Consider the following 26,293-nt stretch of genomic DNA (forward strand, 5'->3'; position numbering starts at 1 on the left):
TTTTAGCAGAATGACTCACATCCTGCTCGGGCAGTCGAAAGCCTCGCTCTTCGTCATTACACCATCAATCTCCTGCTTTGCTCTCACCTTATAAACACCACAGAAACATAAATGCTACAGACTTGATCTTTAATGTACAAAACCCATTAGATTTAAAAAAAACCCACACATTTCAGAACAACCAATAAGACTGACTTATTCCCTCACAATCCCGCGTGCTTAGTTACGACATGTTTTATAAAAGCCAATGCATTCAAGTAATTCTGTAACAGGGAATATAAAGAAGGTTACAACCAATGAAACACAAGTGTAAGACAGGTAGTGTGGACTTTAAATCCAGCTTAGGTAGAATTTCAGGACAGAAATGACGCAGTAACATCCCCCAGTGGTTAGTTGGCAGGAAGATAGAAATAAAACTGGGGGGAAAGGCCTCGAGGCTGTAAACAAGTGTTGTCTTCCTCATTTATTTTGCCGGGAGGACGTTGTTCTCAAAGTGCCCCTGGTTGGTGATATTTCCAGCCGGGGAGTATCGCGCTACCACGAAAGAGGAGCCATCGGATGCGGTGGCCTTCCCGATGCCCATCTCTTTGGTGCTCTTCCACACCATGGCTGTGAAGTGACCTGAAACCAGAGGATTAAAAGGATGAAGGCGGTGGGGAATACCGTCAGATTCACAGGAAAAGGGTCAGGATGCGGGCAAAGAGGAGCCTACACAGATTTTCCCTAAATATTTACAGATGAGGGAGTCTCGTTCCTCTCAAACATCTGCTTTTATCACCCAGCGCATGTTATCTCCGAGCAGCTTTACAAGAACCGGCGTGAATCACCGCCACGGGCTCCCGGGAATGATCTACTTCAGGTTTAATTAAACGAAACAGCGTCTGAGGCAGAGGGAAAGCATCTGGAGCAGAGTGGAGATGACATGTGTGCTGAGGAGCGATGCAGTGAAGAGTTGTGCTCAGACCGAGTCAGGTGGAGAACAATAACCTCCTTCATGCCCCAGCGAACCCCATATAAATCAGCCGACAACAGCCGAGCGGGGAAGAGACAAACCGAGATAAATGAGGACGGGGGGAAAAAGACAAACAAAGCGTGAAAACAAAGCAGGGGAAGATTGTTTAAAAGGAGGCAACCCCGAAGACTTTAGCAGTCGACCTTTCAGGGATGCCAATTTGCTTTGTGCTTGATTTCATCCTACCTATTGAGCAAATAAACAGATCATCTCACACTTCCACAAGATCCAGTTGCCTGTTTCAGTGGTAAATATTCTCTTTCAGTGATTCTTTAACGCTGTCAGAATAATGATTTACTGCCTTTCACCAGACAGATAAAATGGTAATTTTACACAGTCGGCCTAGATCACGACAGAATTCACATGCAAATGGGACTGTGCCACTTCTTGGACTGACTTCACACTTTAAATATGGAACCTCTGAGGGTTTTTAGGTGATCTGGTGGGAATCTCACCGGTGCCAGAGGAGAATCCAGGACGGTTGAAGTTGTACTGTTTGACCTCATCATACCAGCGGTCGGACACGTCTTTCCCTGCACACAAACAGGAGGAATGAAAGCGATAACCTCGTCATGGAGGACAGCGGAGTCGCCCTGGTGCCAGGCTCATTAAGCTGAAGGGATGTGCTGGGATCACCGGTGTATCCAGTCAACAAGCTGTTTACAGTCTTGTAACCAGACGCTGCACCGCAGAGACGTCTCATAAATCTGAGATGTTTCGGAAGTGAGTCATGGCGTCTCCCTCTGAAGTACAGTGGAAGTAGAAGGGGAAATGAATCCCAGCTGCTCCTAACGATCCCAAACCATAGACTGGATCCGCCGCCTCACCACAGCAACATTCCCGCCGGCTGTACAGTAAATGACAGGTTCCTGCATGTGGAAGCGACAATAAAGGCCCCACCTGATTGGTCATAAGAGGCCCAGGCCAGGTTCTCTCCACAGCTCCCCCTGCTGGACTGCTCGCTGTGCTTCAGGATCCGAGTGCTGGCCAGGCTCTGAGCGTAACTGCGGAGGAAAAGGACGTTTGGAAGGACTGAGTGCATAATTTACTGGTGTGCTTCAAGTTCTGTCAAATATTTGGTTTAATCCCCGAGATTCATCTGGCCGCCCGGATGCTTGCATGTGCGTCTTGTCCTGTGAAGTCTGACAAACGAAGCGTTCTGTCTCTTTTTCCTCTTTTAGACAGAGTAAACAAGGACAACGAAATGAAGGCTCATGAGACGTTTTACAGTCGAATGCCTGAGAGATTTTTTACAGTTACATTAATATCAATTCACCAAAAAGGACAGATAGTTAGACACTGAGTGGGTTTTAAATTTTAATACTAACTCTTGTGATGTTTTTATGAAGTTTTTGAACAGGGAGGAATGTTTTTCTTGTAGATTATTTATTTAAAAGCCTGTCTGGAGTCACGCTGGAGGCAGCCCCAGTGATTCTCACAGTGAATGGAGCCAGAACCGACTCTTTTCTGGCAGGTTTTGGAGCTTTTCTCCAGGAATAAAGGCTAAAGAAAATGACCCGGCGTGGCCTGGGCTACATGATCTGACTAATAAATATGCAGCTAGCCTTCAATTCTATCTTCATATCCTCCTTCTCACAGATTTAGTTCAGGCATTTACTCTAAAACGAGCTCATCCGAGCAGATAAATATAATATGCCTGACGCGCCCACATGCTGCGGTGCATCATCCATCATCGGCTCGGTTTGTGACAGCTACAGTGGTCGTGCTGATAGGACTGAATCATTAAATGCTTGTGTATTTATGTATTTATAAGGCCATAAAAGCTGAAAGAGCTGACATATCTCTGAGCTGCAGCTACAGAGCAGAGCGTTCAAGGTTGAAGGGCTTTAAACAACAATCAATAAACAAAAATGTGTGACATAAACAAGACAATAAAAGATGCTTTTTGAAACTCCTCTTAAAACCCACATTTTTCCTTTGGCTTTCGAGCCAGCATGAGACTCCGGTCTCTTTTTTAGTGTTTTATTGTCTAAACGTGATTATTGATTATTGTTTTTGGGGTTTATTTATGTTCGTTTATGTTCCAGCTGCGGCTGAATTTAAAGCTCTCTCTAATAAAGTTGATGATGCTGCTGCTGCTGCGTGCTTGTGGATGATTTCCAGCCTGCCCCACCATCCACATCTTTCAGCCTCTCCTGTTGCAGCATGTCTGCCTCAAGGGTAAATAAACACAACGGTGATGAAATGAAGCGGACGAAGAAATTCTGCTGAAATTCTGCTGAAATTCTTGGCCACCTGTTGACTGGGTGGGGGGTTGACTCCAGAGGGCAGTTAAAATGCATTTGTGCTTATCCTCTGTCAATTCCATGACCTTTGACCTTCTGGACTGACTTTGCGTTTGACTCAAAGTGATAATTGGAAACACGTTTTCCAGAAGCACAACGCCCCTCTTGTTTACTGGCGTTTTAGCCGCAGACGCCCAACCAACATGGCTTGACGGGTGGAATTTTTGTGTGCTGGGACCGACCTGGTAGCTTCTCTGTTTAACCTGCTGTTCAGCTTGAGGGGGGGGGCCTGATGCTTCCTCCTGTAGTCGTTATGGCACCTCAGCGCCTCGTCGGCGAACTGCTTTGAAGCTGGAAGAGACAGACGGGACAGAGGAGATGAGAAGGTCCAGGGAGACGAACCCAGAGAGCTGTGATGCAACGTGAGGTTGTGAAACGCTGACCCCCCTCCTCTGACCCCCACCCCCCCTCATCTGCCCTGTGCCTGTCACTCACTGGCTTCCACATCTCTTGAAAGTCCACACAATTGACACATTGATGCAGCTGGACAAACAACACAACTTCTTCTTTTTACTGCACAGACATCTACAGCGATCAGTTAAAGTTCGGAACTCAACTCTAAAGAAAAGACAGATTAGAAGCTTTTGCAATTTTGGCCATTCCTCTGTGACGTGTTTCCAGACTAGCAAACACACACATGTGTTTGGCAGGGCTCAGCCAGCAGAGAGAAGTGTATAAAACCAGGCTGTTTCCACTCACCTGTTTTCCCCATGGTGCTGACACAGGAAGCTCAGAACACAACCCGCTGCAGTCGTCTGATCTCGTCTGCCTTCTGTCTCGGTCTGTCCCTCCCGCGCTCTCACCGCTCTGGTTCTGTGAGACAGCTGCTAATGTCCCCCGACACCCCTTTAGATCACTCTGATTTTCATGACTTTGCAAAAATGGTGAAATTTCCTCTTTTTGTTTCTAATTTACGCAACACATTTCTCAAGTTCTCCTCTCCTATCATTCACGTCAAAGTTGCCTTCTGTCTTCCTGCCCTGGCTTATCTATGCAGCTCTGAGGAGCACCCACCCACCCTGCGTGTCCTCACGTTCTTACTAATGAAAGAGGAGCTCCTGCACTTATTGGTGACATCATCACTGTGAGACGCGCAGCCATATATGGCTCTGAGGATAACGTAGCCTGTCTGTCGTGGAGGCTGTTGCTAGTCATAGAAATTCTCAGAGTGGTTTTCTCATGGCACCACGATACCATGGAATCTCTCTCTCTCACACACACACACACACACGCGCGCACACACACACACACACACACACACACACACACACACACACACACACACACACTTCTTGCAGAACAAGTTTTGACTATTTGTCTCTTCTGTCTGCAACACCCTCTACTTTAGTGGTTTAGGTTAAAAAAAAACTACAGGAAGGTGCTTATTAAAGGCAGTAACACACACACACAGACAGACACACAGACACACACCCATAAAGCCAATCCCATGCAACAACCACAGCTTTAATGATTAAACCGTCCCTGTACACACTCGGAACCCAGTTCAATCATGGGCTCAGTTCCAGTAATTCATGTTTATTTATCCTTCATTGAGAGCCAAAGTGAAGCTTCTCCTCTTTCTTACTGAAAAGTCACACTTAATCCCTCACAGATACAACTGCAAATGAAAAAAAGGGGAAGACTGAATGGAGTCATTGTGGTGCCTGTGTGACCATGAGACTGATACTGAGAGCATCTCGCATGATAATGTTCTCTTTTACATAAACTATTTACATAAATTCCAAATACTCCATACCTCCTGCTCAACATGCTGTCAGTGTTGAAGCTGAAAAGCTGTCCATGGCTGAAACCTCCATTTTCTCTTTTTACTCGTGGTGGTAACATCCTCCTGTCTTGATGCTGTCGGCTTATTTCAGGTGTCACATGAGCCATAAAGCATGAAATACAGACAGCAAGGCTGTATTTGTCAATTTCTTTATCGTCATATTATATAAAATCTAAACATATATATAAAACATAAAAGGAACAGCGTTCAGGTCATAATTGAATAATATGTGGTATATTTCTGGGTGGATGGATGACAAGTGCATGAAGCAGATGTTTCCTGAAAATTATAACTTGTATTTCCAAAACAGTTTCTATTACCTAATACTTTAATGGTGTAAACATTCTTTTCTACATTTTTTTCCCCATCTTCTTAGCTGCTTTTTCCTCTCCAGGGTTACAGGAAGGGAGCACAAATGGGTGAAGGCAGGGTACCTCCTGGATGGGTCCCCCAGGTCACGGCAGGAGGTACCCTGCCTTCACCCAGTCCTCCAACAGAATGAGTAACCATCACCTCAAACTATTGAAATTCAAAATAAAACACTTCTTTTTTTGGTTTTGGAGACCAACCCTAATTTTTAGTGACAATATTTACTGTAATATTGTCAGTTAAAGGTATTTTAAACCGAAATTAAGTGTAATTACATAACTTGCCACTAGGTCGCGCTGTCCTCAAAGACAACGGCTGGAACGTGGCGGCCCGATTTAGTCAGGTTGAGTGCAACTAATGATATCTTAGTCAGGATGAGCGGAGAAGTGTGTCTTCTTCTCGTGAAGAGCCAGGCCTCTTGGTTTCTCGTTAGCCGGACAGTCCAATCCGCGCGCATTGATTTCCTGCCGGCCCGCTCGAACCATCTGCATTTAAAGTGCTGCGGCTGGACAGTTGGGAGGAGACGCTTACACGATGGTCTGAAGACATTGGGATTTTAGAGCCGCACATCTTATTTCATGCAAAGCGAGTGCGTGTGCGCGCACAATGAGCGATGGTGATTTAATTCGTCGAGAGGGCCCCTTTTAGAGGGGCAGCTCAGACATTGATCCATGCAGATATTACATCATTTATCTCTGCGCATCGGCCGGAGTTGCTGTGCTCATTACTTGGCTCCCGTCCCTGTCAGCTGCGGCATCATCCCTCCACCTCTCTCCTCCCCGTCACTTTTTCCCTCCAACCCTCATCTCCTGCTCCCTTCCCTCCCCTCTCTAATTCCTATCTCTCCACCTGCAGCACCGCCTTTAATGAAAAAATCCTCCCGCGCACGCCAGATGAAAAAGAAAAGACCAGGAGAAGTCTTTCCGAGCCAGAAATAATTTTCCTATACTGTCACCAGTGAAGTGAGCGTGGATTTATGACAACAGAAATGTGAAACACCTCTTACTGGGACTGGAAGTGCACTTACTCGCATATAATTCCTCTTTAGAGGCCTCGGGAGGAAGGTGAAGACTTTTTAATAACTCTTTCTATTCACCTCCATCCCTATTAAGAGGTCTGGTGGACTGAAAGCACAGAGAGGAGGTGTTGAGAGGATTGGTCTGAACTTAGAGACGTGGAATGAGGGGGCTGTACTTTTCTTTGGAAGCTTTGTCTGGAGCGGCGCTCCAGAATTCGCTGTGAGGAGCCTTTTATGGTGTCATTAGTGTAACTGTTCCGCCGAGGACAAAATGATTCCATGGGTTAGGAGGAGTTAATCACCTGCCAATCAAACCTCATCAGGCTGCCTCTGCGGATGAGGCGCCGCGTAAATCCCATCGTATTTACAGGCCCTTCAATTAGGCAGATACAGGCGAGCAGGCCAGGGGGAGACAGGACGAGCGGAGGGCATGCTGGGAAGGGAAATGGAGGAGGGAAGACAGAGATAGAGGAAGACAGAAGGTGGACGCCTCCTATCTGACACTAAGCAGCAGAGTTGTAATGTCTTCAAAGGCCATCGCAGTCAATAAAGTTCCTAATGTGCTTAAAGCAATTACTGTGTGGAGAGAGGAGCAGAGTGCATGCTGGGATATTAACCTCAGTAACCCGCTCTGTCTGTTCCCTAATTAAATTATCCCCATTTTAACGCACAAGCGCGCGCTTGTGCAGGCGTGCGTGCGTGCCTGCTGCGCTGACCCGCATCCTGACGCGACACAAAAGAGGGAGGGAAGTTAAAGACCGACGGCGACGGAGCCCGACGCTGATTAACCGGAGTTCGGAGACTCTGCTCCTGCCTCCCGAAGCACCGCTGATGGTTCTCAAGACAAACGAGCAGCCCCGACGCGCACTTTCTTCCTAGTTAAACAACAGACGTCCACTCGTTTCCTCAGAAACGAGACGTTACATTTGTATTAGCGGAAGGAAATATAGCCTTTGCTAGTAATTATAGGGGGAGATTTGTGCGTAGGTGGCATTTAGATGCACGTCTTTAGTTAAAGCCTTTATTTTGTTCGTGGCTTTGTGGATCTTCTTTAAAAGCACAATTACGTTTTTGGAGAAGTTTCCTGCTACATTTGACAATAAATTACACGATTCCAACTAGAGAGACGTCAAAGCGGATGCAAAGTGAACTTGAAGCCCCTCAGAGATGTTTTTGCTCCTCCGCGCGGTGCACGGTGGCGTCTTCCCTGACAACCTGCCGCATTTCCTGGGTCTGAATTAAAACATATAAATAGAAATCTTCCCCAGACTAACAGCTAATGCTCCTCAGTGATGCCCCCCAGGCTCTGTCCACCCCGCACCCGAGGCGGTCCGGGACAGAAAAGCTTCTGGGATAAACGCAGGGGACACCCGTTGGCTGACGCCCGTTTTTATTGATAAGAACCCGTTTTAATCTCCGGAGCTGCGCTGCCGCTGCAGCAGCATGAGGTGCTTGGGTGCCACTCCAACGCTTTGATGATAAAAGAGAATCGCTGTGTGGTTTGACACAAACAAACACCACCAGCACACGCGCGCGCGCGCTCGTGATGAATATGATAATGCCGGGCTGCGGTGAATGCGTTAAAATCCGCTTCCGCCGCCCAGCAGGAACTACAGCTTAAATAACATCACAGCAACAGCGGTTGGTGATATTCACACGTGTCCTCTGGTTTTTTGAAATATCCCAGCTCAGCGAACGCCTCGTGACGAATGTGGCCACCTCAAACACACACATTTACGCATGTGAAAGTGTGCGTTTGCGCTCCCGCGCCCCGGTGTCGTGGGCGACCGCGCAGGAGACACTGAAGACGGTTTAAGATGAGTTTCAGTGACCTCTGACTTCTAACCTGCAGCTCCGGCTGTTAGGGAAGGGGGGGGGGGGGGGGGGGGGGGGGGGACGTCTCAATCAAAATCAAAAAGATTTTATGACATTTATTAAGAAGAGGCTCTTCCAGATGTGTAATTTCAGCAGGACCATGATGCCACGGAGGCTACGAGTGAGCAATTTTCAAGAAACGAGGGTACAGCCGGGAACGTCGTCAAGGCTACGGGGTCCAAAAGGGTTTTTATTCAATTGCTGAGAGGTGCTTCAGCGCACTGCAGAATGACCCCCCCTCGCTGCGCTGCTGTGCCATGCGTGTTACTTACTGAGTGCGTGCGTGCTCGTTGCTCCACGAAGGCCGTGGATGACAGACATAAAAAAGTGACTACAAAGCGAAACTGCGGCCTTGAGGTGGGTGTGTGTGTGGGGGGGGGGGGGGGTGCAAGGACAATACAGCGGAGACCATTTTTTTATTTTAGATTTTACCTCCAGTGTGTGCGTGTGCATGAGGCATAAAGAAAAAGATCACTTCACAGAGCCTAAATGAGGTTGGGGAATTGGATGGAACATGTCTCTCCCCCCCCCCACCGATTGGAAAGTGTCTCGCTCATATTTGCAGGAGGACATATGGGCTGTGTAGCAAAGCCGCTGAATGATTGGGGGGAGCCAACGTCACAGGAGATGATATAAAAACGGGGTTACGGGGGCATCAGTCACTGGGGGGCGTCACGGTCAACGTTAATGAGGACTGATGGACGTAGGTTCGACTGTCTAAACACAACGCAGAGGCTGCGCTAAACGCCATGTCCAGCTCAACTTAATCCATCACTGGCAACGCGCTGAGACGGGACACACACACACACACACACACACACACACACACACACACACACACACACACACACACACAACACACACACACACACACACACACACACACACACACAGGAGCAGACACAGGGACAAGACAAGGTGGTAGACAGCCAATGTGGAGACAGATGGGGGAGGTAAATAGGGGTGTCATAGCGGTGTGATAGAATGAGGCAGAGGAGAATTCATCCTATTTCCTTTAGCCTCTGTCCTCCTGCTGACAACACCCTGAAATAGGACCTGTGCTATCTCTGTATATGCACCTGTGTTTGTGTGTGTGTGTGTGTGTTGTGTGTGTGTGTGTGTGTGTGCACCAACCAACACCTATATGTGTGTGTTTGACTAGCAAAGAGAGGACTATGTAGGAAGTGAGGACAGTTTAGCTGGTCCTCACATCTTCAATGGGTCGTTTGAGGATTAAGACTTGGTTGGTTTAACTTGGTTAAGCTGAAACTTGGGTTTCGGTTAAGGTTAGGCTGAGGGTCTGGGTCAGGGTTAGGGACAGGGTCAGGGAAATGCATTTTGCTAGTAAAGGCCCTCACAAAGATGGATGAATGTGTGTTTGTGCTCTAGGAATCCCATGGGGCTGCTCAGCACGGCGCCATTGCACCTCACCGAGAGGTGGAAACACACGTGTTGTAAATGCATTCTGTGTGTATCTGCCCCGGAACACTGCAAAAACAAGAACAAATAAAGTATTTTAACATTAGAACATACGCACGTGCGTCACGGGCGTCAGCTGCAATGTATAAGAACAAAAGGCTATTGGTGAATCGGCAGTGGTCCTCAACTTCGATTGTTAAATTCCTTTTATTTTCATCCGTGTCCGACCTTGCACACAATCAAACTCTGCAACAATTGGTGTTATTTTACAAATGGCGCCCAGAGTGTCAGCTCCTTTCTGCACGTTCATTCTCTGTAACAGAGATTTGATGTGATCAAGGGTAATGATGGAAAATAATGGAGCTGTTGGCGTCATTGTCCCTCCTGCTCTTCTGGGTCAGGGTCAACCCGACATGTCAGCTCTGCATCTCTGTAACCAGTACGCAGACACCAATCACCAATAATCAAGAGAGAGAGGGTGTGTGTGTGTGTGTGTGTGTGTGTGGGTGTGTGTAATGATTGGTGCATTTTCCAAAGAAAACGGACAATTGGGTTCTTTTTCCCTCGCTGGCGGAGATGCGCCCGCGATGACTAGCAGGACAACCTCGAGCTTAATTACAGCCCGAAACACGCCGAACCGAGCCGCAAAACCAGACAATTAAACACTCACGCAGCAGTTTCCCAACGAGCAGCTCTCACAAGCACGGACAGGAACTCGCAGGTGATGCTAATTGCTAACAGCCGCCGCTTCAATAATGATAAAGCACAATTTTCCCAGTATTTCGGGGTGACCGGTGCTGTTCAATTCTGGAGCGATGTCGTAATCTCATGCGGAGAACTGCTGGAATGACCCTTAAAGGTGGTTCTGAAGATGAAGCTAGCCCTCGTGAGTTAAAAGGAGAGCGAAGGAACTCTTGTGTTTAATTATTTGGGATTTCCAGGCTTAGATATCCGCTCTTGAGTCGATCCACGAATGATCAAGTAATAAATATGCTGAATCAGAAAAAGAACTTAATCACAATGTTTCAGACAATCCTGCTGAGGCGAGCTGCAGAAATTGGCCTGTAGCTCTGGGAATGAATAAAAGACCCTTTTGTTTTGCATATATTAATAAAAATGCAGATTTAGGCGCTGCCTCAGCCAGGAACAGGAACTCGCTTCTTAGACCTCAGTTGCGATATCCTGGCATCATCTGGTCCGCAAACGCACATAAACGCAAAGTAATCAAAGTAATCTAAAGGCTTTTATCCAATTAAAAACTACTTCTTGCTTTGATGTAAGTACATCATTGATCAAAGCAGACTTCTGCCACATTTAACTACACCTTTATTTGGACTTCAGCTCTTTGCCTCGTCTCTTGTTCTCTCCATCGCTTTCCCTCCCATGAGCCCCCCTGACTCCCCCCCCCCCCACTCCCCACCCACCATTTCTTCGTCTCACTGAAGTCTGCATCGAGCAATTAAAATCAAAGCATTAGAGTTAAAAAGGAGGATCTGACCAAGGAAAAATTACCATCCAAATACTCCCTCGCGGACCTCATATTTCAAAAATAAAATGTCAGAGAGCCCCCCCGCCCCCTCCCCAGCCATGAAAATTAAAAACACCAAACACTGTTTCCTGTGACAACATACAGTATGTTTTCCTCAGGAGTGTGTGTGTGTGTGTGTGTGTGTGTGTGTGTGTGGGGAGGGGTCCTCTCGAAGGCAACTTCTCTCGATTAAATTTGGATGTCCCACCTTCTGCTCCCTGTCACTCATCCTTGTGTTGCGTTTGCTGCCCCGACCCCCCCCCCCCCCACTTTCCCCCGTAATCCTCTTCAGATCCTCTGTTTTCTTCAAGCCATCTCTGTCACTCTACACACACACACACACACACACACACACACACACACACACACACACACACACACACTTTCTGAACATATTTCATCAAAGGTCTCCTTGCAGGTACCACTAACCCTGATCTCATTAACTGCTGCTAAGCACAAAAGACTGGTGAGAACCTACTGTCTCCATCACACACACACATCCAGACGCACACAGGCACGTGCACGCACGCGCGCACACACACAGCTTGCGTAACCCGAACGACAGCTCAGGACATCTACATCAAAGATGGAAACCTTCCAGAAGGCTTCATGTTTAATTCCCACACTAAAACAATCTGATGATTTTTGGAGTGCGTGTGTGCGTGCGCATGTGTGTGTGTGCGTGTGTGTCCCCCCCCGCCTTCACTTACCGTCCTGTCAGCAGCTGTATTAACCTGGGGTCTCTCTGCACTCCTGATCACTGTAACCCCATTAACTCCCATTAAGTCTCATTAGCGCCCTCGTGAGAATCGTTACTCCTCGCTTGATCTAATTTCCTCACTAACTTCTGAGGGCTTTTTTTTTTTGGTGGCAGGAGCCGGTGAGAGTGGGAGAGTTGTGCCAGTGATGGACTGACAGTAATTGGAACCAAAAGAGTGTCCCGCGTGGAGCAGGGAGGCTACTCTTTTGTCCAGGGAGAGTTTGGAAAATGTCCCAAATGCAGGAGTGACAGTTGGACGCCGAATCAGCTGCAATTACACGCGAGTGTCAGGGCGAATTCAGCACCACGCGGTCACGAGGATGAATTATAAACTCAGTGCCACCGGGGTCTCTGCTCCCGAGTCAGATTTGCTGCTGTGCAGGGGGAGGAGAGATGAAGAGGTGGCTCTCAGGGATCGTATTGGGCGATTCATTCATGACTGATTCACGTGTTCTCTTCTAGTTTCAGCTGACAGGTGGCGCTGAGCTGGAGGTCCGAGACTTGTGCTTCCTGCCAGGAGGCAGCCAAACAGCTGAACAGACTGAACGGAGCATGTCACGTCCGGTCCGTCCAGTTTCTGTTCTCCTTTTAGAGCGTTTAGCAAGATGTTTCTGGAATGTGATCAGACCAAATTTCATAACAGCTCTGTTGCAACCCTTAGTTTTAGTAAAGGAAAAAAATATCATTATCGTATGGAGAAATGTGTGTTCTCTCTCTCTCTCTCTCTCACACACACACACACACACACACAACACACACACACACACACACACACACACACACACACACACACACACACGACTAGAGATCACCTGCCTAATGCTGAACCCTTTGGTGCTGCCCGCCGATGTTGGTGCCTTCAGGCTGAAGCACACGGATGCTCCGGCCTCGGTTGACCTCCCGACAGGCTGTGCGTTCAAACGCGGGCCCACAAGCATCATCGTTGGTGCTGCGTGCGCCGCAGGGCCACGCTCGTCATAAGGGACGCTGGCGGGAAACTCTGTCGACAGGCAGGAGAGAAGTGTGGACGCGAGCGTGCGTGCGTGAGACGGCGGAGGAAACCGACCCTGAAGAAGCGCGTGCGAGCGCGACACCGTCTTGGGATGAGGTGACACGTATACTCTTGACGTCCCGATCACAAAATAATATGAAACTAAAGTGGAGGGAAATAACAATTTGGCAACGTCTGATAGGAGACATCAAAGAGCTCCAGCAGAGGGAGAATTCTTCGGCTTCTGTCTGATATTGTTGGTCGGCGGCGCCACAGAACCGCCTCAAACTAATTCACCCGTTATTCTTATCAGCACGTCGATTAGATTTCCCCCACCGCCGACACCCCGGTCTGATGCTGCTTTCATTTAGCAGTCTGGGGTGGAAAGATGACTGGAGAGGCAGAGAGCGCGCTCGGATATATGGAAGTGTGTAGGAGTGTGTCCGGATACGTGTGTTACAAGGAAAGATTGGATCCAAACCGTTCAGCTTACATGGCGCTGATCGAACACCGGCGCAGCGGGGGGCAGCGGGGGTCAGCGGGGGTCAGCGGGGGTCAGCGGGGAGAGGCTCCTGTAGCTCTACCACCATCACAGTGAGAGAGGGAGGGAGAGGGAGAAAGGGAGGGGGGAGGAGAGGGAGACGGAGAGATGAGGTTGCAAGAGAGAAATGGGAGAGGGGAGAGAAGGAGGGAAAAGAGAAAGAAAAGGGAGAAACAACGAGAGAGAGAGAGAGAGGGCACAAGGGGAGGGTGAGAGAGTGAGAAGAGTGAGATGAAGTGGACAAGAAGGGAGGGGGAGAAAAAGTGATGGAGCGATATTGGAGGAAAGAAGAGAGGAAGGAGAGAGAGAGATTTTGCACACCCCCACCTCTCTCTCTACTCACGTCTGCTGCATTTTATCTTCTGCAGATGTTTCATTTAAAGTCCGGCAAAAACGCTTCCACCAAGCTCGGCTGCAGCCACATCTGGAGGGGCGTTCCTGACTGTAGCATCCTCTGAAACGTCGGTCTTGAGAAAGGCTGCAACCTCAGAGAGATAAATGGGGGGCGGGGGTGGGGGGTGGGGGGACAGACACAGCATCAGCTGTGTGGAGGATCTGAAGCCAGAGGAGAATCAGCCTCCGACCATATCACTCGTCCCTGTTATGTTTTGCCCTGGAGCCCAGCAGCTCCTCACCTCACATCAGACTCCTGAGGCGTCTGACAGCAGATCTGATGTGGGAGCCAAACCGAACTGTTCTCCTCCATCATTCATTAGTACGGTGGCGTTTACCAGCTTCTAAAACCGCTACTGCTAAATTAGCCGCTACATAGCAACTGTCAAAAATGAGTCAGGATTCAATCAGCGAACTAACTTTTAGAATCTTGTCCAGAAGTGTCCCAAACGCATCACCTGGCACGTCTTCATTTCCATTGTTAAATCACCACGGCAACCAGAGGCCGTTACAAAGCATCCTGCCCAATTTAATGCCGTTCAACGTAAGCTGCTTACACAGATGGACAGCGAGGACGGGCTGGAGTAATCGCTGTTGAGGTTTAATTACATAATGGAGGACGTATCTGCGTGTGCGCTGCACTTGAGAGGCACCGCTGTGTTTATGTCACATGGAGAGAGGCCAACACACACACACACACACACACACGCACACACACACACACACACACACACACACACACACACACACATTGCAGCCAGTTAGCGGGGCAGCAGAGGGAGTAATTACAGTGTGGGACAGGTCACCGGCCTCACGTTCACCTCAGTGCTGAACACTGCAACTGTTCCAGACCGCTGGGAAAAGTCTCCAGGCTCCAACTTATGGAGCCTTGAGCATTAATTACTCACAGGGGTAACATACAGATGGAGATTAGCCCGTAATTGGCGGGTTTACCTCCGCTGACCACCATATCAGTGACTGATTAGGGGCTTCGGGTTCATTCGCTCCACGACCAGCCGCACATCCAAAATAAGGCCGGGGACGTGTTCTGAGCACATGTTGAAGTGATTAGGCACCAAAAGGGTCATGTGAGCACATGATGGGGGCGATCTGCAGAGGAACACAGGGTTGGGGGGGTTGTGAGAATTCTGGGATTGTGTTTGGGAGCCTAAAAACACTTTAAAGATTCATCTTAACCTCTAATCCTGGTGATACTTCAGATATCAAATCAGATCCTGAAAGATAAACATGTTTTTACACAAACTCGCGGATGTGCTTTGCAGATGAACGTCCCCCGGGTTTGTTTTTTTTTTCTCTCTTCCTGTGTGTTTCCTAACGTGCAGCTGTTGCAATTTTGGTAAATCCAGACAGTTTTGGCAGAATACAAAGTGTACAGTGTGGTGTTCCCGATTGTTGTACAATTGTAGCTTCCTGGAAGAAGAACATTCCTCCTAGAATCAACACACACAGACACACACCCCCCGCCACACACACCCCCCCCCGCCACACACAAACACAGAGGCACATGTGCACACATGGACTTTCCCAGTTTAGCCAAGCATCAAAGCTGGGGGGAGGAGGGGGGTGCGGGGGGGTTGGCCAGTACAAAATTGACTCGAGCCTGCAAATTCGGTCAGTCTAGAGAGCGAGTCAGTAAACAGTCAGTAAACAGTCAGTAAACAGTCGGTAAAGAGAGCGTCCACGTGGATTAAAACCACCACCTCTGCCTCGACCGGCCAGTTCCTTCACAACCGTCTGGAGGAGTGTGTGGCTCACAGGGGAACCTTACAGGGACCGTGTCGGACTGGTGCCATGTCTGACGGCCTGAACGACGTGTCGACTGGGCTGAAGCAGGAGAGCGTGGCGCTGTGCCCTCTGGAGGCAGCAGCTGCACCCCAGCAGGAGCCTCTGTGCATCTTTGGGACCGGAGACTTCGGGCGCTCTCTGGGCCAGCGCCTTCTCCAGGCTGGCTACAAGGTGGTCTATGGCAGCCGCAGACCTCAGAGCTGCGGCCCCGTGCCTCCGGGAACTCAGGTACGGCACGTCTCGTAACCTCAGCTCAGCCTCGGTAATTTGTTTATCTTTTTTAGCCTCTATTATCGTTGTTAAGGTCAGTATGTGAAAACTCAGGACAGGCTCTGGTGCTTGAGATCAAAGTTCATTGTTCCTGCATGAAAAACAAAATATTATCAACCTCTGGAGACTGATTAAGCTGCACAAAGCATAATCTGTCTACCTGTGTGTGTGTGTGTCTCATATTCCAACCCATGCTGCACTTATCGCAGAAGCTATCAATCTCAACAACAAGCTAGCTACAGTATTAGCGACTGTTTTTACACACAACTCATGCATGACGGTTGTCTGGTTTTTTGCAGGTCATGAGCCACATGGCGGCGGCCCAGTCAGCCAGCTTGGTCTTTCTTTGTATCCACAGAGAAAACTACGACTTTCTGGAGACGCTTGCGCATCAGCTTAGCGGAAAGGTACCCCGTCAGACGCCTCTGAACAAAGTAGCAGCGATGCCTAAGCACTAACGGTCCCGGCTGCTGTGTTTCTTTATTGATTGGAAGGTGCTGGTGGACGTTAGCAACAACCTCAAGAAGAATATTTACCCAGAGGCCAATGCCGAATATCTGCAGAAGTAAGAAGGAATTGGGCCGCTATAATTAGCATTGTTAGGTCTCACACGCTGAGGTCAACAGCAACAGGAAGGACATGAAGCAACTCTGGGTTTGTTTGTTTACTTCCAGACTGATTCCCGGAGGTCACGTGGTGAAGGCGTTTAACACCTTGTCTGCCTGGGCCCTGCAGAATGGACCCGCAGATGCCAGTCGACAGGTACTGAGTGAATCCCAGGATTTTATTGCATATTTAATGTACATTTCAGCTTCTATTTAGGAGGCTCTCCCTTTGGTTCTCCCGAATTATGACACCTTGGGATTTACACTGGATGTTTGGATTCGTCTTGCATCCACTAATGTGTTTAACTCGCAGATGTGTCGCACAGTGGGGGTGTTGATTATATTCCAGTTCTGATCAACACAAATCCATGTAAATGAAGCCAATCTGAGGCATCAGGAGCGCCGCGAGCGCCATCTCTGATGTCTCCTAGAATCAATTAACTCCACTGTCTCTGTCGGATCTGAGCTCCCATCTCCTGCCTCCTTGTACTCAAAGCTGCAGCATATGTAGGTTTTTTCCACTTTTGTTTTGATCTGCTTGTGCTTTCCCCCGGGAGACACGTGCACATGTGTGTTTATCTATTTGGGTGTGCTGGTGTCTATGGCACACACAGAATTACCACACAGGTGTTAACTGAGCACACTTGTTTTTACCTGATTATTCATCTAAAATAAGTATTTTATCCAGGTCGCTACAGGATTGTCAGGTACTTTCATGTTCCTTCCCTCTGGAGTCCAAAACCCTCCTTTCATCGATGTGCTTGCAGATGCATCGAGATGAAGGCATAATTTTAAAGTCATTAAAGGAGAATTCCAGATCCATTCCCCCCCCTTAAGTTTCATGGCTTTATGTTATATTTAGTTGTTACTAAACCACATACTACATTCCATTTTTGACTCTTTTGGCTGCATTATTCTGTCTACCTTGACACGCTGAGTGAAACGTAGACAATCTAGCCGTGCAGCAGCTAACGTCACACACAGGTTTTCACTCTAGTCAGAAGAAATGGCCTCCTGAGGGCTATGGGGTGTTTTGTTGTTTTCCTGCATTGTATTTCATTTTGTACAGTACAATGGTGTACATAGGCATATAAATTGAGAACTTAGTAACATTAGCGATGGCTAAAGTGTTGATTCATCAAAGCCAGGAGAACTATGAACCTGAAGGCTTGAAGCTAGCAGCTAGTGTTGGACTCGCTACTGAGAAAGCTCAGCATGACGACTAAGATTAATGCGTTACCTTAAATACGTGTCCAGATATATTTTCTGCAAGTCACCACAGAGAAAAAGGGGCCTTTTCCTCAGCCAATTGCTCACCAGTAACTCAAGTCCTCCAAACGGTGCTCCTCGTCACTCTCATCCCGGTCTGGCTCGTTATAGTCATAAACAGGCGTTCCGTCGATTTTGATGTGGTTGAATCCAAATTTTAGGCGGAGCACAATAATGTTGACACAAACACAATCGATGGGACACAAATAGAGTCATACAAAGAAGCAGCGTACTCAATTAATTATCTAACTGTCCCATCTTGTCAATATGCAACCTAATGAACTCTTATTTCATGTGTTTTATAACCATTTGAGATGCACGGTGCAACAAAATTATGGATGGAAAAGTAATGAGGTTAACCAGGAACCACTGTAACACTTTACAATAAGTAGCAGAAATGGGCAGAAGACAAAAACAGAAGGGAACAATTCCAGAATTATTCAGAATACAGAATTACTCCCAGAATTCCAAAGGCAGCGGCGACCGTCTGGTATGAATGTTTGGAGAAATCCGATGAAATACGGAGTGGGTGTCTCCTCGTTCCAGGTGTATCTGTGTGGGAACAGCACAGAGGCCAAGCAGCCGGTGTCAGAGGTGGCCACCAAACTGGGCCTCTCTGTTCTGGACAGAGGCTCTCTGAATGCAGCCAGAGAGCTGGAGGACTTCCCCCTGGAGCTGTTCCCAGTGTGGAGGCTGCCGCTGCGCCTGACCCTGGGCCTCACCGTCTCCTTCTACACCTACCTGTTCCTCAGAGACGTCATCTACACCTACGTGACTGAGGGGAAAGACATCTCCTTCAGAATCATGGTGTCCCTGGCTAACAAGGTGAAGCCCTTCGAGCCTCCGTTCCTCTCTCAGAGACGACCCCCGCCGGTGCGTGTCCTTTTAACCCTTTGTCCACCGCCTTTCAGGTGTTTCCCATCGTGTCCCTCATCCTGCTGTCTCTGTGCTACCTGCCCGGCGTCATCGCCGCCTTCCTCCAGCTCTACAGAGGAACCAAATACAAGTCAGAACCCATGAGCAGGCGCCTGTGATGTGTTTTAAGTGTGTTTTATGATGACGTGTTTTAAGCCGGTTAATGTCCGTCTAAGGCGTTTCCCCGACTGGCTGGATCGCTGGATGCTGTGCAGGAAGCAGCTGGGGCTGATAGCGCTCGGCTACGCTTGTCTTCATGTGCTCTACACTCTCATCATCCCCATAAGGTGCGCAGCAGGGGCCCTCGCCACACACCTGTTCAACGGAGGTGCTGGGCCGAGAAGCCCTCAATATTTCACAATATTCAGGGAATATCTGGGAAGTTGTCGCAGTGCAGGAAGCACCTTTTGATCCAGATCCTTTTCATTCCCAGGTATTACGTAAGGTTTAAGATCGCGGAAAGCACCATTTCGAAGGTAAGAAGGGGACATTTGAGGGTGGCATCACTGTCTCCACCCGCACAGAGCGAATATAAACTGTCACCTTTTAGGTGAAAATGAACCAAACGTCAACCTTCGACACGTCCGTGGCGTGGCGCTCCGACTCCTACCTCGCAGTGGGGATCCTGGGATTTGGCTTCTACATCCTGCTGGGAATCACGTCGCTCCCCTCGGTCAGCAACGCTCTCAGCTGGAGAGAGTTCAGCTTCGTGCAGGTCGGCTTCACACGATAATCCTCCAGTTTATTATAAACTCCACCCTAAAAAGGTGTCTCGTCAAATATTATGGAGGCTCCACTCATCTCTATACCTCCTACTCAGGTTCACACCCAGATTTTATGCTCCGCGCATTAAAACGGAAGGTTTCCTTCTGTTTGCTGCTCGTTGCCAAGTGGCTGACTGGCAGACAATGAAAATAAAGCAGCTGCCAGTATATTTTTTCAGACGTTTTTATAGCGTTTCACGAGCCAGCTTTTGATCGAATAAACACAAACAGGCACGCTTGGGAATGAAAAGCTGCAAATGACACCCGGGCTCGATGACTCAGTGCACGGAGTCGTGCGCTCACACCAACAGTCGGGATCATTTTAAAAATGTGCCTGCTGGAAATATTTCAAAGTCTCCAATTTTTTTCACCCCTTTTTTTTCCTTTCGGTACCGCTGCACCTGTTTATGCTCTAGGCTGCTGATGTTGAGTCAGGATGGAAATTTAAGGATTGGATCTTCATATCACCGTGCAGCCAAAAATCCAGCTACTATCACATGGTTTATGGCTTTAGAACCCTCCTTAGGTCGACGTCTTTGGGAAGAGCGGTTGAGATATCTCCGAGTCTTCCTCTCTGATAGGCTGTCCGTGGTCCGATGCGAGTATTAACCTTCTCCACCACTTGGGCCAATGAAACGCGAGATCGGCCTCCCCACAGGGGAGAGGCTCATTCATAAATGTAACTAGGCCATGTCAAGATCATTAACTCCTTCATCACTGCTTCCTTTGAATCAAGTGCAAATTAAGCAGCACTATAAATGTTAAGATATTCATGGGATGTACTTCAGAGGGCAGATATTACCCACAGTTACAGGTTTGTGTCCACAGGAAGGTAATACCGAGTTTAAATGTGTTTATGAGAGCAGTGAGCACTAGTTTGTGATCTAGCTGTCAGCTGTTTTTCAGCGCAGTAATTTAAATGACTTAATTGCTGACTTTTCATCGCTTTCCCTGTCTTCCAGTCCAAGCTGGGGTATTTGACGCTCTTCCTCTGCACCCTGCACACCTATCTGTATGGAGGGACCCGCTTTCTCATACCCTCCACCTATAAATGGTGCACTCCTCCAGGCTACATGCTCTGCCTTTTGCTCCCTTCGGTCGTGCTCGCGCTCAAGCTGCTGATTCTCCTGCCCTGCGTGGACCGCAGCCTGACCCGCATCCGAAGAGGCTGGGAGAGGAACGGCGCAGGGGACGACAGCAGAAAAGCGCTGCTAACGTAGACCTAAAACAGCCTATTCCACCAGTAAACATGTTTCTTGTGCAAACCTCTGTGATGTTACTATACTGTGAGAAACTCACCTTTTATAACATATATAATATAGTTATAAAATATAAGATTGCTTCGTATCAACTGTCTGGCATCACTTTTTCCTGCTCACAGGGGCTGTTTAACCATTTTAGATGTTGCTGTTATTATCTTTATGTTGCCCATCTATAAGCTATAGCTGGATGAGTCCTCAGTTCAGGTTGGGGGACAGACATCCATCCAATTCAGCCTAGACTGCTCCAGTTTAAGGTCAAATTGAGCCAAAACACTGAGAAACCGCCCAGAGTCCAGTTCTTCAAGGTCAATGTGATGTTGCACATGTTGTCTTCCACATCTTGCCATATATACCATGTATTTAGGAAGGAGCTACCGTGTTTCACCTCTTGCTTCCTTTGAATTATTTTTGTTACTGTTATAACCAAAGAGAAATTCTCTTAAAATAAACTCAAGTGCACCTAAATCACACGATGGTGAGTTTCTGTCCATCACGTCGCGTGTGGACGTTCCATTAGTGGAGACCCCGAACAGAGAAGATGAGACGACCAAGCTGAAAGGTCAGCTAACCTCATGTAAACGGAGGGACCACACTGCTTCCATGCTGGGATAATGCTGAAAATGAGCTTTGTTCATTTCCGAGCCGTTTACTACCTGGGAGCCATCATTCTACAACAAATATACTAAAAGCACTCAGAGAGCCAAGAGCCATCAGTCCTCTCACATTAAAATCGGTGCATCTCCCTCTTACACTGGATCCAGTCCCACCCCCGCAGCCAGCAAACTGTTATCCTGTTATCAGGAATCTCCCAGAAAAACCAGGGATAAACCTGAACCCCAGGGCCATTAAAGCCCACAATCTTCGTTTAAAGTGAAACCGCCTGGATTATAACACAAATCTGCATGGACTTAAAAACTAAGTTCATTATTCTTTATTAGTTTATTCCACAGTCTTGTTTTTGACTACAACCAAAACATATCACTGCTCTGGTAGGAACAAATGCCATTAAAGCGGCTGTATGGAGGAGAAGGAACGTTTATCTGCATTATCTATTTTAATTTCACATGCACTCTTTCTCTTTAACGGTCGGAGTTTTAGGAGAATCGTGTCTTGTGGTCACCGAGCCGGGTGGGGGAGGCCAACATGCTGCGTCAGCAGCAAAAAAAGGGAAAGAGAAACGTTTTCCTTTGTAGCAATTTCAAATTTAAAGCTGAAAAATGCGGAACTTCACAAGGAAGCGACACATAGAAATGAGGAAGCAGCAAACCCACAAAACTCAGAATCCCTTTACTCGGCTGCACATCAGTATCCAAAAGAGACGCGCGAAGGTAAGATTGTCGTTAATTTCTCCTTAACTTTGGCCTCTTTGTAGCGTATTGACACCCTTGTCTCCCCTTCAGATGAGAGTTCTGCTGCTGCAGCTGATGTTGGCAGCATGTGCTGCAAGTCCTCAAGGTAAAACTATCACACAAGTGTGAGGAGCAGAAGACCCACAGCACTACTGATAGGTCCTCCAACGTTAACACTGCTTTCACATTTTCGGGAACCAGCACTTGGGTTTTTTTGGATCACACTTTAATTTGGTCCTCTCTGTCTTCCAAATGTCTCATTATTTCATTCTTCGTTCTTGTGTTCTCCGTCCCTTTTTAGATCTGTCTGGTAAGATGTTCACGTTTCCCCAAGAGACCAACACGGCTCACGTGAAGCTGACTCCGTCTCGAGAGGACTTCAGCACCGTCACCGTCTGTCACAGGTTCCTGCACAACACACACAGCGTTCCCAATTCTTGCTTCTGACCAGAGGAGATGATGAACTTGTTTCCCACAGGTCCTTCACGGACCTGAAGAGGGATCACATCCTGTTCTCCATGGCCACCCCCTCCAATGCCAACGGTCTGCTGGTGTTCTGGGACGAAGCCAACAAGGAGATGGAGTCCCACATCAAGGATAAAAAGTCAGAATACCGAGGTCTGGACTATAAGCCCAACACGTGGCATTCCATTTGTACCACCTGGGATTCTACATCCGGACTGGTGCAGCTGTGGTTTAATGGAAAACATCTGATTAAGAAATATTCCATCGCTGGCTCAAACATCCGAGGAACCACCGTGATCATACTGGGACAGGTAAGTCCTGGAAATAAACCGCAACGCGGTCTTTCAACAGGCTGTGGTGTTCCCGGTTTTACCGAAGATCTCTGAAGGGATCTGGAAACACAGAATCTCTAAAGGCTTCTAATCGACTCTGTGCAGGAGCAGGATTCCCACGGCGGGGGCTTCGACATGAAGCAGTCGTTTGTCGGCATGATGTCTGACGTCCACATGTGGGATTACATCCTGTCCCCTTGTGAGATCCGCAACTACATGGATGATCTGAACTTCACTCCGGGGAACGTGCTCAACTGGAGGGCGCTGGAGTTCCAGATCAGAGACAGAGTGCTCATAGAAGACAAAATAACCAGCTGTCAGGAAAACTGACCCAGGCCCGTAAAAACCAGGTTTCTGTGCTTGACCGTCTAGTGGGTTGTATATTTTCTTCCAAATCTATCAATTCCTTAATTCCTCTATTCATTGTACATACGTGTAACGAGCAGTCAAACAGGAATTAAAAAGCAATTTTGAATTTGGGAAAGTTCACTTGGGCGAAAAGTGCTGGAGAAGACAGTTTAGGGCAGATATCACAGTCAGCAGCCGCGGGGGCCTCAGGAAGCGGTGGTGGTGTCACTGGAGGTCACATTTGTGCTGAGGAGGTTACAAAGGCTCAAGAAAAGCTCCAGTCTTTGGTTTCTTAATCTGTAGATTCCTGTGCAAGGTTGGATAGATGCAAATGCCTCAGACACATTAGGAACCTCCGATGCTGTCAACATAAATGCGCTCATCCAGATTAATTAATTAGCACGACAAATTCGACTTAAAAAAAAAAAAGCTAATGCAATTACACACAGCGCATTAAGCTTTTGTAAGTTGCATTTTAGGTGGCGCGACTATTTAATAGTTTTATTTTGATAGCTGGACGCCCGTTTGCATTTGAGCGTTAACATAAAGACACGTGTCGTGAGTTCTTTTGGCCCAACAACATCCAACACCGTCAATAATGAACAGCTTTTAATCCTGATTCATCTAATTCCCCCCACAGCGGCCCTGTGATTCATCCAAAGAAATATTTAAATTGTTTGCCAGCCCTTACATCTATTTATGTATCGCTCCATCTCCTCAGTGGCGCTCTCAGATGCACCTCTTCCTCCCACCAAGCATCGGACCTGGGGGGGGGCTCCCGCTGCCCCCATTCTCTGTGACCTCCTCCATAAATAAAAAGCCTTCTTCTGATTGACACAAACAAACCCCTCCTGTCTCCGATCTCTTGAATAAACATTTTGGGGTCCGTGTCCATTTGAAGCCCTTTTTTGTTTGGTTGGCCCCAGGGACCGCCCAGCGGGCGACAGCCACACAAACGCGTCTTTTAAAGAAACTTTTTCTTTTCTCTGATGCTGAACATTTATGTCACATCGATGAAACCCTCGCACGGGCAGGCACAGTTAAAAGCAGACACAAAGATGATTGTTTTACCCTGCCGATGTCATCATCTGCCCTCTAGTGGCCATAAATATGTAAGAATCTAAAAATGCTACACTTACAAATAATAATAAAGGGATGATGAATAAATGGTTCAATTAATCCAATATAGGGTGTGACAGTTTAAAAACACTTTTATGTGGAGCCCATTGATATTAAAGTGTTATAGTAGAGTATTTGGGAATAAGCACCGAGCTCTGATCCTCAAAACCAATACGCCCTCCGCTAGTGTAGCGATCTATGATTCAGATCATGTAAATCTGAAATAGGAGGTGATGCATAATGCAGCAAACACGTCTTGAAGGAGTGAGACACATGTTCTATCTCTGTTCGTGGACGGAATTTCCTTGGAATTCCTCCTTTACAGTTCGCACCAGCATGACGTTGGCGGAGTTTCTCCTTGTTTCATCACCCCTGTTCCTCTATAATAAGTCCCACACGGACGCGATTCATCGTGCACGTGAGTCATTCCGTGCTGACAGACGCCACCGTTAAACCATAAAAGTAAACCTTTGAGGGTGGACCTGCCAGCTACCCTTCACCCTGCACACAAAGCTCCTCCGTACGGCCGGATTTCTGGCCTTTCCGTGTAGCTTCTCGGCAGAAACTAAACAGAACAACAAGCGCTTCCGTCAACAAGCGCCTGTCACATTAGCTCGGACCTGGTCTCCAGCGGTGCTGCGGGACGATCGCGGACCTGCAGGTGTTTTCACAACAAATTAGCTTGCTAAATAACAGCCGACGCAGCAGCCCGCCGCCGCCGCCGCCGCCGCCGCCGCACCTCCAACCATTTTCTTTGGTTCTTCTTGGTAAACGAATTAAGCGGCGAGACAGGAGCCTATTGTGATATCAAACAAACCCCCTGATGTAACGCAGAGCAACGCGAGGACACGGTCGTTCAGCTGTCCACTTCCCCTCGGTGAGACGGATGGATTTGTCCCCGCTAATGAACTAACAGGCTGGGGAGGGTGACGGTGTTCCTGTGCATTAAACATCAGATTAGCCCTCGGTGAGCGTCCACGCCGAAGCCGCACCGACTACGTTTGCATTTTACAAACACTTCAAACGCTGCGCATGATGATCGAAAGCCACACAAGTGGCCTGAGCCAAGAAAGTCATTAGGGAAAAAGAGTTTTGGTCTGATCCCAGTGTATATATTTCATCAGCAGCTAAGACCGCCGATAATAACCTGTAACCAAGAAGGCTTAAACACACTTTTGGCTGAAGCTTTATTAATAAAAGGGTTTGTTTTTTACAATTTAATTTCCAGAGTGACTGAGCAAAAGCTGTGATTCATTTACACTTCTGCATTTGTTACACAATCCATGAAGTGACAACAGTGAGGAATAAAACCAGAAATGTTTGAGTCTATTAGTAATTCACAAATTACACCTATGTTGTGCTTCCTGGTAGATTTCTGTAGGTTTTATTTGTTCCGTTCTACTCTATGAGATCTATTAAATGAACTGTTTTTCACCTTTTGACCTTCATTCTTTAATTGTCATTAGGTGACGCTCTTCATCCTCTGACCCAGGAATGTCAGCCTCTGCACCTTTAACATTCATAGCTGGGTCAGAGGTCAGAGGCCCAAGACCACGGTGCAGAACCCAGTCCAGCCTCTCACTCTCGATGGACTACACCCCCCCTCCCCATGATAAATCAATGGATGGGTGGACGGACAGACGGCTGGATGTTTAATCATGGCTCAGGGGTTTTAGAAGATATGAAACATGTCAGCACAGCTGGCTGATTCTAATTTAAATGCAATTTCCTTTTTTGACTGGATTTGCAGCCTAAAACCCTTCCCACAACAGAATGACACGGCTTTTGTGT

The 26,293-nt window shown here is 47.7% G+C and overlaps 3 protein-coding genes across 3 annotated transcripts; 2 read left to right on the forward strand and 1 right to left on the reverse strand.

The window, feature by feature from the left end:
* Positions 1-112: 112 nt before the first annotated feature.
* Positions 113-4,388, reverse strand: glipr2l (GLI pathogenesis-related 2, like). Its single transcript, XM_057044420.1, has 5 exons — positions 4,018-4,388; positions 3,501-3,609; positions 1,913-2,016; positions 1,468-1,545; positions 113-621 (listed from the first exon to the last, which is right to left on the reverse strand). Exons 1-5 carry the CDS (start codon positions 4,028-4,030, stop codon positions 464-466), a joined length of 462 nt encoding a protein of 153 aa, XP_056900400.1. The 5' UTR covers positions 4,031-4,388; the 3' UTR covers positions 113-463.
* An 11,234-nt stretch (positions 4,389-15,622) lies between these two features.
* On the forward strand, positions 15,623-21,354 carry LOC130532559 (metalloreductase STEAP4-like). The gene is made up of 10 exons (XM_057045267.1): positions 15,623-16,032; positions 16,374-16,481; positions 16,569-16,639; positions 16,749-16,836; positions 18,495-18,773; positions 18,860-18,954; positions 19,040-19,150; positions 19,297-19,339; positions 19,414-19,578; positions 20,590-21,354. Exons 1-10 carry the CDS (start codon positions 15,811-15,813, stop codon positions 20,845-20,847), a joined length of 1,440 nt encoding a protein of 479 aa, XP_056901247.1. The 5' UTR covers positions 15,623-15,810; the 3' UTR covers positions 20,848-21,354.
* A 737-nt stretch (positions 21,355-22,091) lies between these two features.
* Positions 22,092-24,277, forward strand: LOC130532560 (serum amyloid P-component-like). Its single transcript, XM_057045268.1, has 5 exons — positions 22,092-22,217; positions 22,290-22,344; positions 22,540-22,642; positions 22,717-23,014; positions 23,141-24,277. The coding sequence occupies exons 1-5, from the start codon at positions 22,107-22,109 to the stop codon at positions 23,363-23,365; spliced, it is 792 nt and encodes a 263-aa protein (XP_056901248.1). The 5' UTR covers positions 22,092-22,106; the 3' UTR covers positions 23,366-24,277.
* Positions 24,278-26,293: the final 2,016 nt, after the last annotated feature.

The sequence above is a fragment of the Takifugu flavidus genome, chromosome 10, assembly GCF_003711565.1.
Source record: "Takifugu flavidus isolate HTHZ2018 chromosome 10, ASM371156v2, whole genome shotgun sequence".
Taxonomy (NCBI): domain Eukaryota; kingdom Metazoa; phylum Chordata; class Actinopteri; order Tetraodontiformes; family Tetraodontidae; genus Takifugu; species Takifugu flavidus.